Source organism: Podarcis gaigeae (genome assembly GCF_964106915.1).
Source record: "Podarcis gaigeae genome assembly, chromosome: 15".
Classification (NCBI taxonomy): domain Eukaryota; kingdom Metazoa; phylum Chordata; class Lepidosauria; order Squamata; family Lacertidae; genus Podarcis; species Podarcis gaigeae.
In genome coordinates, this window is record NC_139692.1 from 39,046,652 (window position 1) to 39,061,758 (window position 15,107).

The following is a 15,107-nucleotide window of genomic DNA, read 5'->3' on the forward strand; positions in this document are numbered from 1 at the left end:
AGTTGTTTGTGTGCTATGAATTTGGATACTCTTAAAATATTATAACCAGATTGCGCATGATGGTTCCTGAGATCAAATAGCAGGCTTTTATCTATTTTTAGATATAGCTAGAAGCCATTCTGAACAAAGATGGCTGACGCAAGCATTCCAAACAGTGATGATTTGAACCACAGATCTCAAAACTTCCCTTAATTCCTAAGCAATGCACCCATAACTATCAGAACCAGTGGACAGAGATGATGGGAATTGTAGTCCCAAAACATCTGGAGGGCCAGTGTTTGCCTATGCCTGATATACAAAATATACTGCATGCATTCAAACACGCGGCAGCCCTCAAGATGCAATCCTCCGCATGCAACCCTAACCCACCCTGACAACAGGGATTTTGCTAAAGTTAAATGCTGGACAAGATGGGCCTTTAGCCTGACAAAGCAGGCTATTATGTTCTTAACCCCTGGCATCTCCAAGCAGGGCTGGGTATGTCAACGGTCTGAAATCCTCGAGAGCCACGGCCAATCGGAATGCTGGCCTGGATGGACCAATGGCCTAACTCAATATAAGGCAGCTTCCTACGTGCCTATTTAATTCAACCCTTCTTCATTCAGAGCCATGAGGACTTCAATCTATTTTTTGGCGAAGATGGCAGAGCATGACCTGTTTTGCACTCAAAAGGTCCCAGGTTCAATCCCTGCCATCTCCAGGTGGGGCTGAGTGTGTCTGAAACCCTGCAGAGCTGCTGCCAGTCAGTGCAGAGAACACAGAGCTAGATGGACCAATGGCCAGAAGTTTCCTTCAGCCGCTGCTGGGTTGGTGATAATTCAACACCTTAGCAAAGGGAAGGGCCTGGATGTCGTTCGACTCCAGGCTCCCATCAGCCCCAGCCAGCATGGCCGGGGATGATGGGAGTTGTAGTCTAGAGGGCACCAACGCCTTCCCCCATCCACGCTTATGTGCTCAGCTGCTTGGTGTACACGCACACAGCTGCAAAATATTGCAGGCACAGAATTATTACAAATATACAGACCAACATGAATATATATATTCTCTCCTCCTGAAACCCCCCGCCCCAACTCAAGACAAGTTATTACGGCGAAACCAAGGGTGTACGTCACTTTTCCCTGTCCAGTTTGGACATTTAGGATTAAGAGGGACTGCTCTCGTTCCTTTTCACAGACAGCTCTGAGACCGGAGTTAAACCATAGGTCAAACGCAACGCTCGATACATTGGCCCAAGAACAATACTTCTCATTCAAACCCATAAGCTAGGACCGCCCCCCCCCGGTTCCCGCACCGTCTCCCCGCCTGCCCCCCCTCCCCAGCCTACCCCAGGCGCTAGGCTAGTCATCCCCAGCAATTAATCCCCCAAGAAACACGTTTGATTAAATCTTTTCAAGCAAATCCTTTGCTTTGCTTTTGTTAGTTCACTTCTTGTCAACATCTATTAAAATATGCCTTTAATTCTCCCACAATCTTAAAAAACACTGATTCCACTGTCTTCAACTTTAATCAACTGTATGGCTGGCATTTTTCATTTCATAATAATGCACTGGTTGGAATTCAAGAGGCAGGCTCAACATCAATCATTCCGCAAGAATTTTTCCACTGCAATAAATATGCAAATGAGCAAAAGCCAGTCAGTCGTATTTCAGGCCCGACTTGCTAGTGTTTTAAAAAAAAGGGGGGGGGGAGAGAGAGACACAAATTTATTAATTGCCGTTGGCCAGCGGAATCCTATTACTTTGGGCATTGATTACAAAGCTGTGTGAGTGATTATCGTGCAACTCGCGGGCTATCCAGGCATGAGGAAAAATTATTAAAGCAAGGGAGAGATTATCAACTCAGAATAACAATAAGCTTTAACATTTTAAGGCCTCTAACTTTGGCAACAAAGAAGTTACGCCACTGCTCCGTTGCGTCACCATCCCCTAAAGTTGGGCAGTGGCCTGTAGGAGAGTCAGCGCTGTCCTCCCAGCCGCCATTATCCGCCAGATTTAGCGCAGAAAGGTTGGCATTTGAAGCATGGCCGTTCACAGAGGAAGCGGGGGGGACGGAGACGGACATGTGTGTGTGGTGTTCCTCCTTCCCTCCCCCTCTGGATGAACCATAATCCCCATATTCCATTTAAAAACAAGATTTAAGTTTCTAGTATATTTATAGAACCTATAGCGATTAAAGAGGCAAAGTGTAGCAGGCATGATTATTCTAACTTTTTGTGAGAAATTAGCGTGCTCTCAACCTTTGCCCCCGCTCCCTGACGACCCAGAAAAAAATCCCGCAAACATTTTTTGGGGTGCGGGTTATCAGGCTAAGGCTGTGGCTGAAGCACCTGCTCTGCATGCAAGACCCAGCTTCAATCTCCAGGCAGGGCCGGCAGAGAGACTCCTGCCCAAAACCCCGGAGAGCTGCTGCCAGTCAGTGTATGCAATGCTAAGTTAGATGGGTCATTGGTCTGACTCACTGTAAGACAACTTCCTGTGTTTTCCAGGTTCGATTCAAGGTGCTTGCGTTCATGTTTTAAAGCAGGCACCCCCAAACTCGGCCCTCCAGATGTTTTGGGACTACAACTCCCATCATCCCTAGCTAACAGGACCGGTGGTCAGGGATGGTGGGAGTTGTAGTCCCGAAACATCTGGAGGGCCAAGTTTGGGGGTGCCTGTTTTAAAGCTTTAAAAGGCATGGGGCCTAAATATTTGCAGGAACGCCTTCTTTCCTATCAACCTTCCTGTGTTTTAAGGTCAACAGGTAAGACCCTCGTTGTGGTTCGTATGTCGGATGAAGCACATGGCTTGGGGAAGGGTCTTTTCAACAGCAGCTGCTCTCGCACGTGGAACTCCCTCCCTACTAAGCTGCGCCTGGCTCCATCTCTTTATATAGTTTGAGGTAGGCAGCTAAGACGTAACCTTTTTCAGCAGCTGTTTGAAGGAAGAGAGGCCTGATTTAGAGAAATATTAGTGGCTGCTGCCATCAGTTAATTCAGCAATTGTTACTTTGAATGATCTCATGGGACAGAAGCAGTCGGGCAGTCCTTAAGGCCTGAGTTGTTCAGGGCTTTGTATATTAATATAAGTACTTGTACAAGGGCAGGTAGTTTAGCAGATGTTTCAGTAGAGGCGTCACCTGCCCCTCAGTGCTCAAGCGCTAAGCTAGCTCTAGCTTGTGAACCAGGCCCAAGGGCAGCCCCACACACAGCGCACTGCAGTAATCTAGTCCCGAGATTTCATTAAAAATATTTCTTCAGAGCAAAAACCCTCCCAGGGCATGCATAATATCTGAAAGACGGCTTCCTTCGCTACAGACCTTCTCAGGTGTGAGAGGAGCAGAAGGTAACCTCTTGGTGGTTCCTCCACCCTCAGATGCTTGGGGAGGGCAGGAGAAGGCATTGCTGTGGCACCCCTAATCTCCCTCCCCACAGAGATGCATCTGGTAGCTTCATAGTATAGCTTTTTTGAATGCTGAAGACACATCTCTTTATCCTGGCTTCCGACACTCGAAGGGCTGGGAAGCCCAGCCAGATGGGCAGGGTATAAATAATAAATTATTATTATATTATTATTATAAGACCCATTTTATTTTGGTGATTTTAAGTTGTTTTAAGCTGTTATTAATACTGTGTTTTAATGTTGCAACTCACCCTGCAACCTTAGGGTGTTTTGTTTATTATTATTTACAGTGGTACCTCGGTTCTCAAAATGTCTCCGTTGACAAATGTTTCAGAACCCGAATGCCAAAAACCTGGAAGTAAATGCTTCCATTTTTGAACGCGCCTCGGAAGTCGAACGGCTTCCGCTGCGCGTTTTTTTCAATTTTCTCAACTGCATTTGCAGCCAGCCCTTTGTGCCTCGGTTTTCAAACGTTTCAGAATTCGGACGGTGTTCCGGAACATATTACGTTACGAGAACCGAGGTACCACTGTAAATAATAATAAACAAAACTTTTTAAAATGAAAGCTAAGAGGCTATTCCCAATTACCAATTTTCTGCAAGCGCCTATTAAAAAAATTGACAGATTCCTCAAGAAGTCCATTTTATGTTTATTAAAAAGGAGGCCCCACCCTCCAATGTCTTGCTGTTCCAATTCCCAACATGCTCATGCTCCCATCCCACAAAAGTAGTGTGGCTGAAGAGTGCCAGATTTCTCTCCCCCTCCCCCAGAAAAAACAAACCCTACTTGTAACAAGATTAAATGATTTATATATTGTTTAAATAACTAGGATTCCCAGCTGTTTCCCCAACAGCATGAAGTACAGGCTTCCAGCTCTAGCAGTGATTGAAACAGTGCCTGCTGAAGATTAGCTATAAATAAAATAGCTTGAACTGTAAACAGAGGGGAGGGAGGGAGGGAGTTGGTAATTAGCAGTCAGATCCTGCAAGGTGCCAGGGTTAATTAAAAAAAGAAAAAGTGCAAAATTATGGCTTGAAAGCGGCAGGACCATAGGAAGATGCTTTATACCATGCCAGATTATTTGACCATCAAGTACAGTAGTGTCTACTCAGATCGGCAGAAACTAGAAATCCCTACAACTGGACAGGTCGGGGAGTGAGCCCAGATGTCGATGAACTATAACTCCCACCATTCCCGGTCAAGGACCATGTCTGCTGGCGCTAATGGGAGTTGCAGTTCCCATTTCTCTACACGCAGATCACATACTCTCGGTGGAGATTGGAGACTAGGGCGAATGGGCACTAAGCTCAGTCTGCCGCCCTCCACAAGCCCCCATCCTCACTAGCTTTAATTAAAACCAATCAGGTCCCATCATAGGCTCTGCCCCCTGCCCTACCAGCGACAAAGGCTATCTATCTGCCAACAACACTGCGTGCTCTACCACCCATCCATTTGTTTTGTTTTTAGATCTCACTTTATTGCTCCAAGCAGCTCTCAAAAGTAGCTTACAACCGATTCCCCACAGTAAAAGTCGTATTGACGTCTGGTAGCAGAAACCTGTGTTAGAAACTCTGGTGATACGAGCTAATTACTAAATGCCACCTTAAACATAGGTTAGGGTTGCTGCAACGGATTGTCTAAGCAGCTTATTTTTTTGGCAGTGAAATTAATTTTTTCCCTACTCTTTTTCATTTCATTTCTATACCTCATTATATTATAAAAAAATACTTTTTCATAATAAATTCATTTGCTTGGTTTTTTAGATTAAAATTTCACAGTCCCATGTCCAACATAAAAACAAGATTCCAAGGAATCTCCTGGACTTCCCTCTTCCCCTTTGTGGGTCCTACTGTTAATTATTTCCTCCTGCATCTTGTATAATAATCCAAATATTTTACCTCTCCATTGTGTCCAAAATTCACCATTAAACAAGTGATATTCCAATCCCACTAATGATTTTAACTGTTTACAATGGTATTTAAGATAAGTTATAATTCCTTATTAAAAATGCCCACTATTTTTCTTTTCGTTTCTATACTTCTCTCTCTCTCTCTCTCTGTACATACATATATATATATATATATATATATATATATATATATATATATATCTCAAAGTGGTTTACAACACATTAAAACACATTAAAATAAAATACAATAAATTCAAGCTTCAAGAGAAATATTTCAGATCCTTCTCTAAGTGACATTTGGCTTTCCCCGTATTTACCTATTTATACAGCTGCCCCATAGCAGAAGTACTCTGGGAAGCCTTTGTGTGATGTAGTTGGCTAGAGCATTGGGACTAGGACAGGCATCCCCAAACTCGGCCCTCCAGATGTTTTGGGACTACAATTCCCATCATCCCTGACACCTGGTCCTGTTAGCTAGGGGTGATAGGTGTTGTAGTCCCAAATCATCTGGAGGGCAGAGTTTGCCGGTGCCTGGACTAGGACCTAGGAGATCAGAGTTCACATCCCCACTCAGCCATGAAGCTCAGTGGGTGACCTTGAGCCAGTCACCTTCTCTTAGCCTACCTCACAGGGTCATGGTAGGGATTAACTGAGGAGGGGGGTGAAGCATGTAAACCTTGGAGAAAAAGGTGAGATATAAATGCAATCAATAAGCTTACTTGCTTAAGAAAGCTGGAGTGGCCAACCAGATGGAGATGTCGGGTCGCCAATCTGGTATCCTGAGATCTCCATATGGTCACAGTTTAACCTGTGACAGTCACAAAATGCACAGGAGAATTCTAACACTGGCAGGAACATAAATAGTTAAGTTTTGTCTTTTTTTTATTTATTGGATTAATACCATTACTAATTGCTGGAAAAGTTAGGACAGTTGGGTGTTTTTTGCCACCAGTCCCGGCTGTTTAAATTCCTTTGCACCCCAGCAATGGCAAGCTTCATCTTTTCTAGCTCCAACTGATTAGATAAGTTGGTATAAAATTATATTTGCTATTTATATATATCTATATATGATATTCCTTTAGCACTACAGCCTCGAACCTGACATTACTTGAGAATTCTAAGAAACCAAAGAATAATCTGTGCCATTTGAAACCAGGGGTTAAAATTGGTGCAGTTTTCAAAAGGTTCGGTTCGCCATCTTGATTTTTAAAAAATGGCATCCGACTATACCCAAACATAGAGGAAAATCTGCTCCTTGACCTCAGGAACCACCATGCAAAGTTTGGCTGTGATATCTTAAGAGTTGCCCAAATGCATAGGGAATGGAAAAGAATTCTCCAAAATAGCAGATTATATTTAACTAGCAGGACTTGCCCAGCACTGCCTGGGAATTTGTAGAAAACAAACAAAAAGTGATTTTTAAATGGATAGCGTTAATTTAGGCCTGTAACACCAAAACCTCAGTGAAGTCATGTCAGAGTCTGCCATCTTGATTCAAAATGGTACCAGGTGTCCAAAAGCAAGGGAGTTGTTAGCAAAGAGGTCACAGGCACAGGGACAATCTGGGAAGCTGGTGGTCCCACGCTCCGTATCTGTTTTAACCGCATGTACACCCTTTCCTTCAAGCTGAGTTGCACCCAAACTTCCTTCCTCCCCACAAAAGGAGACCATTCAGGATGAGCTGAAGCCCCTCCATTTTTAAAAGTACACCCTCCCTGGGCTAAAGGCTGCAGGAAACGAGGGCAGAACTTTCAAAGCAACGGTTGCCACAAGCCATTGATGTTGCTCTGATCTGCTCTTTGGCCGAGGTGAGATGGAGAGGGCTGGAACGAAGGATAAAGATTCCTCCCACCACCACCACTATAGCCCCATTTCGTATAAGAACAGACAATCAGATTGGCAGCTGCATTGCAATTGAATACTGACAATGGGGTGGTATTCTTCAATGCACTCAAGAACAGCGGGCTAGCTTAAAGAATGTAGAGGGCAGGTCACCTGGCGCGCACACACACACACACACACAGCTCTGCCCTTCATCTCCTTGCTGCCACCTCCCACAAAACTGCTGCCCAAGGCACCTGCCCCATTCTGCGCAACGGTAGGGCCGGCTTTATGAAAGCTCCAGGTAAGTGAAACGTTGTGTCCTATCAAATCTTTATGCACACACCTCACCCTGTTACTCCTTCCCTAGCCAACAGTGCCCAAGGCAAGTCCTTACCCTGGATCAGAGTTAGGAGATCTCAAGCCAGGAGAGGGAACGCGGCCCTCCAGGCTTTGCTATCTGGCCCTCGGAACGCTGCCTTTCTTTTCTTTTCTCTTTTCTTTTCTTAACATTTAAAAAATCTTCATTAAACAGTCAAGATTAACTTACACAACAATACAATATATACATCACACATCATAAATTTTACTACATACACCTACTTTACAGAAAAGAAGAGAAAAAGAAAATTAGAGAGAAAGATAAAAGAGTAGAATAAATAAAATAAACTTATTATTTTTCTCATTGTACTGTTCCTCAATTTGTTATTTTACGCACAGAGAACACTGCCTTTCGCTGGCCCTGCTCCACCATGAGGGCTTTTGCCTCCCTAGAATGTATCCTTGAACTCCAATAATGCCTCTCGCATGCTGGGATGGGTGTGTGTGTGTGTGTGTGTGTGTGTGTGTGTGTAAAAACTGGCCTATTCTGCAAAAGGTGCTATTTACATTTGCTGCTCCCACTACTTCTGCCTCTGGCCATGACACCACCGGCATGCGGCCCCCAGGAGGTTGCCTTGGGCTGAGGAAGTTTCCCTACCCTTGTCTTGGATACATGAAGCATTCACCACCATCACTCCCAGTCTAACAGGGCCTTAAAAAACACCTAGCAATGAGGAAGAACGGTTTCCCTGATCGCTGAATTTCTAGAGCTAATACTTCTCAGCCCACCACTGACTGTCACTCCTATTTCCCTCAGCCTTAAAAACGTGCGGTGTTATTCCTGACTTGAGAGAAAGGGGGCTAGGGGTGAGTGGATAAGAGAAAATCAACAACACAGTCCTCTGGAAATTCAGCAAGATCTTTCTTTAAAAAAAAAAAAAAACGAACACAGAAAAGATCAATGCGCCACATGGAATTGATGTGGGAGACCCAACAGAGAACCACGGACCTTTTTCTGTATAAAGAATAGAAGGGTCCCGGGGAAACGTACCAGGGAGTAGAATTTTTAATTAATGCGTCTCTTTAATGTGCAAATCAAGCTCAGATTGCTAGTTCTGTCTTGCAATTGTTATGGAAAGTTGGGGGGGGGCGGGGAGGAGAAAAAAAACTCTCTAACATTAATTGAACATGCAAAACCCCTAAACACAAGCATCCCGAGAGGAGCTGAAAGAGCAGTGGCAAGAGAAAACAAATTTATGGGAGTGGGGGGAGAAGAGAGAGAGGGGGGGTCACTGGAGATATGGTAACTCACAGTAGGTGACTAAAAGCAAGCTGTAAACCTGGTCATGAATTGGCAATATTTTCAAGGCAGCTACAAAGGCAGGCAGTGTGGCATAGTGGTCAAAGCATTGGCCTAGAACCTGGGAGGTAAAAGGTAAAGGGACCCCTGACCGTTAGGTCCAGTCGTGGCCGACTCTGGGGTTGCGGCGCTCATCTCGCTTTATTGGCTGAGGGACCCCGCATACAGCTTCCGGGTCATGTGGCCAGCATGACTAAGCTGCTTTGGCGAACCAGATCAGCACACGGAAATGCCGTTTACCTTTCCGCAGGAGTGGTACCTATTTATCTACTTGCACTTTGACTGACCTTCTGATCAGCAAGTCCTAGGCTCTGTGGTGTAACCCACAGCACCACCCGTGTCCCAACAAAACCTGGGAGACCAGGGTTCAAATTCTCACTCTGTCAGGAATTGTGAGAAGAGACCCCCGAGGATAATCTAGAACAGTGGTTCTCAACCTGTGGGCCCCAGATGTTGTTGGACTACAACTCCCATCATCCCTGAGCTCTGGCCTTGCTAGCTAGGGATGACGGGAGTTGTAGTCCAACAACATCTGGGGACCCACAGGTTGAGAAAGGCTAATCTAGAACATGGGTAGGCAAACTAAGGCCCAGGGGCTGGATCCGACCCAATCGCCTTCTAAATCTGCCCTGCAGTGGTCCAGGAATCAGCACATTTTACATGAGTAGAATGTGTCCTTTTATTTAAAATGCATCTCTGGTTTATTTGTGGGGCATAGGAATTTGTTCCATTTCTCCCCTCAAAATATAGTTCGGCCCCCCACAAGGTCGGAAGGACAGTGGACTGGCCCCCTGCTGAAAAAGTTTGCTGACCTCTGATCTAGTCCAACCCCCAGCAATGCAGGAAACCGGCCCACAGTCATCCCTTGGTGGGCTTGAACCACCGATCTTCTGGTTATCAGCTGGGCGCACTGACCCATTGCACCACAGAATGTGTGTCTTTTGAGGAAAGGCGGGATAGAAAATGTAATAATACATAATACACATGGTTCTTAGACCCTTCCCCCACCACCCCTGTTCATTTTCTCCTCACAACAACCCTGCAGAGAAGGTGAGACGCTGAGAGAGTACACCTGACATGAAGTCAATCCAGCAAATTTCAGAGCTGAGTAAGATCTGAACTTACTGGTGATGGTGATGATTTTATTACTTATACCCCACTCATCTGGCTGTGTTGGGGGGATAAAATGTTAAGGGGAGAACCATCTACACCACCTTGAGCTAATTTGAGGAAACGGTCTTATATAAATGTAATAAATAGACAGCAGGCACTGTATTGTATTTTTATGTTGTGAACCACCCTGTATCTTCGGAAAACACATAAATACATACATTTAAATGCCTGCTGAAAATCTTTTAACAACAACTTTTAAATGCCTTCTGAGAACCTTTCTTTTCCGCCAGGCCTAGACAGGCAACTAAGAATACAACCCTCCACAATGGTAAGTTGATGTATGTTTTTAACTTTCTGTATGGCTTTTATTGTAGAGTTTTATATTTTACTCTGGTACGCCACTTTGATTTTTATTTTTTTAAATGACATAGTGGTATGTAAATATTTTAATAACTAAACAAACAATTATTTATTTATTATTTTTAAATACCCCCCAACCAAACCACGCTTTCCCAGAATTGGGACTCAAGGCTACTTACCAAAAAACCACACACACAAAAATACACACCGATAAAGCACAGAAAGCGAAAAAACATATAAAAGACAATAGTTTTAAAAAACTAATTAAATTATAATGGAATTAAAAGGATGTGAAAACCAAATCTATTAAAATTACAGAGAGAAAAACACAGATAGTAAAAACAGGACAGTGTTATTAAAAGCTCTTTCCTTAAATGCAGTCTGTTCCCAAAAGGCCTGCCAGAACAAAACAGTCTTCACAAACAAAAGTGTAAGACTGAAACAACCGACACCTTTTCAATGCTGGTATAAAGGAAAGCGGCAGCAGTTTAGGAGGTGGTTAAGTGGTCTAGCAAATAATATTATGTACTGAATATTACATTACAACAGCAGCCTCACACCCAGCATTGCTCAGGAATTCTAAGAAACAAAAATAAAAATAAAAATAAAAATCAGCACAATTTTGAAAGGTCCAGTTCACCCATCTTGATTCAAAAATGGTATCCACTTACATCCCAAAATAGATGAAAACAGGCTCCTTGAGCTCAGAATCCATCACACGAAATTTGGTTTTCCCGTCTTAAGAGGTGCCCAAACGTATAGCAAACAAACAAACAACTTTCCAAAATATATATTGTGCTCTCTCTTTATATATAATGCTGGGGTTTTCCACACTGTTGCTATTTTCAGCTGGGAAACAGTCACATAAAGGCAAAGTCAGGCCACACAATTTAAAGTTTATTTTAAAGATGGGCATTTTTGCGATAAGGGAAGTCATGCGGGGAGAATATGCCTTGGAAAGTGCAGGATGATGACACTTGCTTTGGAGCAACATCATCTAACCTTCCCACAAACAAATCAGAATGAACGCTCGTTACTTAGCCAGTGTCCTTTAATCTTCTGGCAAAGCAAACGAATCAAAATGAAGGCATGGTAAACAGGTTCGTCTGGAAGCGTAGACCCATTGAAATAAATAGACTTGACTAACAGAGGTCCATTCTTTTCAATGGGTCTAACTCCAGGGCAGGAGATGATAGATAGATAGATAGATAGATAGATAGATAGATAGATTCTATCCGTGTTCTAATGCATATTGCATATTCAATTTTTTGTAAAGCAGGGATGTGCGTTATGTGGGTACCCCCTCCCCGCTCCCAAAGGTCTTTAAAAAACAAAAACAAACAAACACTGCCCCTTTAAAAGAAAACAACAAAAAGAACCACCCCATATAAATTATGGCCATAAACTTTTTTCCCCCTGCAGTGCAGCCTAATTAATTCCTGCTCTATACACAAAGGGAAAATGCTGGGTGACAAATGGGTGCAGAGCTTGAAAGCTGCCACGTCGGCAAAACATTTTCTACTTCAATTTATAAGCAATTTTGCAGTAAATCATCCGCCAGAATCCAAGATCCACAGGCAGCAAGGAAGAGCCAGTCCATGCTGGGGTGGCTTAGCCAAGATACAAAAGATGTAACATAAACGGTGTTTGTGTGTGTAGGAAAACAGGTGCCCCTGTGCCACAGTTCTCAGAAATATTTTTTTTATCTCCATTTAAAACTCCACAAAGCAATAGCCTCCCATGATGCAACTTGCATGGGACTTGTCGTGCCCGCAATCCGCTGCTCAAGAGGGAAAGGCCATAGCTGAGGACGAAGAGCATCCGCCTTGCATGCAAATGGTCCCAGGTAAAATTCCCGGCACCTCCAGGTAGGACTGAGAAAGACTCCCCTGGAGAGCTGCTGCCAGACAGTGCAGACAATCCTGAGCTAGATGGAACAATGGTCTGACTTAAGGAAGAAGTCTATATTCTTAAGAGTCAAAAGGGGTGCCCCCCCAAAAAATACCGTATTTTTCAGTGTATAAGACGCTCCGGTGTATAAGACGACCCCTATTTTGGGGGACTCCAAATTAAAAAAACACCCCTCAGCACTACCCGTGTATAAGACGAGCCCCAATTTTAAACCTAATATTTTGGTTAAAAAACTTAGTCTTATACACGGAAAAACACGGTATATAGCAAACCTAGGAAGCTGCCTTATACTGTACTGTCTACATTGACTGGCAGGCAGCTCTCCAGGGCTTAAGGAATGAGTATCTCCAGCCCTACCTGGTGATGTGGGGAACTGAACCTGTGACCTTCTGCACGCAAAGCAGATGCTCTACCACTGAGCTACGGCCTTCCCCAAGAACCTCACTCACTAGTGACAACTTTTAAGTGCTAACGGACCACCGACAGGTAAAATGAGCCAGACAGAACTCGTATATCTTGCAAGTCTTGTGTGTGCGCAGAACTGGTGACGAAACAGTGCCCCTCCTCCTCCTCCAAAGTATTCATAAACAGGAGCCTCTGTTACCCAGAAGCCTTCATCAAGTTTTGAGGCATTGTTGAACTCAATGAAATCTGTTTCAGAGGATCAGGGAGCAAGTGCCCACATGTCCTGAAGTATCTTGAAAATGCCCCAGTGGTGAGATTTTTCATGATATGCATTATTTACTTTAAAATATATCTCTTTCATAGAAAGAAAACATTATCCTGCTGTGTCAGCGAAGACAAGACACCTCAAGGCAGATAAAATTTAGACGTTAAAAAAATCAGTTCAACTGATTAGAAGACAAATGATCTAAGGATAGAATGCCATCCACACTAACTTGGAAGCAAGCGCTATTGAACAAAATGGAAGTTACTTTTGATTAAACTAGGGTTGTACTGTATGACCTAGATTTGCAGGACTAGAACAATCTTGCATGCCAAAAGCTTCCGAATATCATGCATAAGCCAATAACAATCTTTTTTTAAAAAAACTGTTTTAGTTCTAGATATTTGACGCTTGTCTAGCTCAAGATGCAAATAACAGGAGCAGTGCAAAATAAAATGTATGGTTTTCTTTTAACTCGCCGGGGGAGCTTTTTTCTTTCTTTCTTTCTTTTTTTAAGGGTTTTTAATATATATAAAATCCCACCTCTTTACAGAATTTATATATTAAACTCCATGTTCATTGCAGTGTTTTGCTTATGGGAAATATCAAAATGTCAACCATTGTTTCTGTTAAAGGTCTTTAATGATATCGTGGTTTCTGGACTTGTAATGAAAACACGACGCTGGCTGCAGTTTGTAATGCATCTCATTAAATACGTTAATGGCACACGTTTTACTAAAAGGTCAGGTTTAATATTGGTGGGAGTTTGCCTTTTAAGGCAAAAAGGGGAAAAGCAGGAACCTGGTTTAAAGCTATAGCTAACTGTGTGAACTATAAAGCACTTCACTTGATGTGGATCTGGGAAAACACCAAGGAACCACTTAAAAGTTCATCTATGATGAATTAGCATCACATGAGCTGTCACTTAAAACCACATTTGCACCCTACACTCTGATACCACTTTAACAGTCATGGCTTCTGCCATGGGAACTGTAGTTTGCCAAAGGTGCTGAGAGTTGCTAAGAGAACCCCAATTCCCAGGCAGAGCTGCAATTGCCAGTGTTCACTAGGAAAAAGGGGGTTACCGTAGTTTTACACTAACGTGTGGGGACTGCAGCAATTCCTGGCTAGGTTCGGAAAAGAAACCACATACCGTATTAGCCTGAATATATGCCACACCCGAATATAACCCACACCTTTAAAATTCAAGGAGGGAAAAGAAAAAAAGACAATACCTGAATATAAGCCGCTTCCTTAAAATTCCGCAGGCACTCACACCCATTCCATTTTACCGCACGTCTGTTTCAGCAGCAATATCGTAAAAGCACATTTTTGTAAGTTCGGGAATTTAAGCCACACTTTTAACTTTTCATGGTCGGAATTTGGAAAAAAAGTGAAGCTTATATTCAGGCCAATATGGTACTCTGCACCAAACACAGCTGAGAATCCATACCACACCTTGAGCTTCCAAACATACATTTTGATTCCTGCCCAAGTACAGAAAATACAAGCACAAAACCAGTCTTGTCTGGGGAAAGGAGAGAGATTCTTACTGTTCTTGAGTGCAGCAGCAAACTCCTGTCCTCCTCTTTTCTTAAACTCCAGGAAAGTATCTGGCTGGGGAAGCTGGTTGGCTGTCAGGAGAACCTTCTGCAGTTTAATTCGCCCTTCCAAGAGCTGATCCCACAGAGCTTTAGTAAAGCGGGGAGCAGGGTAGAGAAGAGAAAGACAAAAGACTGTAATTAAATAGGAACATAGGACGCTGCCTTATACTGAATCAGACCACTGGTCCACCTATTATTATTATTATTACAGTGGTACCTCGGGTTAAGTACTTAATTCGTTCCAGAGGTCCGTTCTTAACCTGAAACTGTTCTTAAACTGAAGCACCACTTTAGCTAATGGGGCCTCCTGCTGCTGTTGTGCCGCTGTTCTCATCCTGAAGCAAAGTTCTTAACCCGAGGTACTATTTCTGGGTTAGCGGAGTCTGTAACCTGAAGCGTCTGTAACCCGAGGTACCCCTGTATTATTAAATTAAATGTAGCTCAGTATTGTTCTGAACTGTTAGTACTGATAATCTTGTTTTGTTATTTCAAAAACTGGCTTGAGTTTTGTTTGGGTGGGTTTGTGGTTTTTTTAACAATAAAGAGCTATATAAAACAAATACAAACACGGCTGCTCTCCAAAGTTTCAGACAAGGGTTTCTCCCATCCCTACACAGAGATGCCTAGGATTGAACCAAGGCCCTTCTGCATGCAAAGCAG

The 15,107-nt window shown here is 43.3% G+C and overlaps 1 protein-coding gene across 1 annotated transcript in view; it reads right to left on the reverse strand.

Moving 5' to 3' along the window:
• The window catches only part of AATF (apoptosis antagonizing transcription factor), a 62,550-nt gene that overhangs the window by 41,046 nt on the left and 6,397 nt on the right, over positions 1–15,107 (reverse strand). Inside the window, exon 4 of the mRNA XM_083714555.1 lies at positions 14,397–14,534. Within this exon, the coding sequence (XP_083570681.1) occupies positions 14,397–14,534 (138 nt within the window). The remainder of the gene's footprint in view (positions 1–14,396; positions 14,535–15,107) is intronic.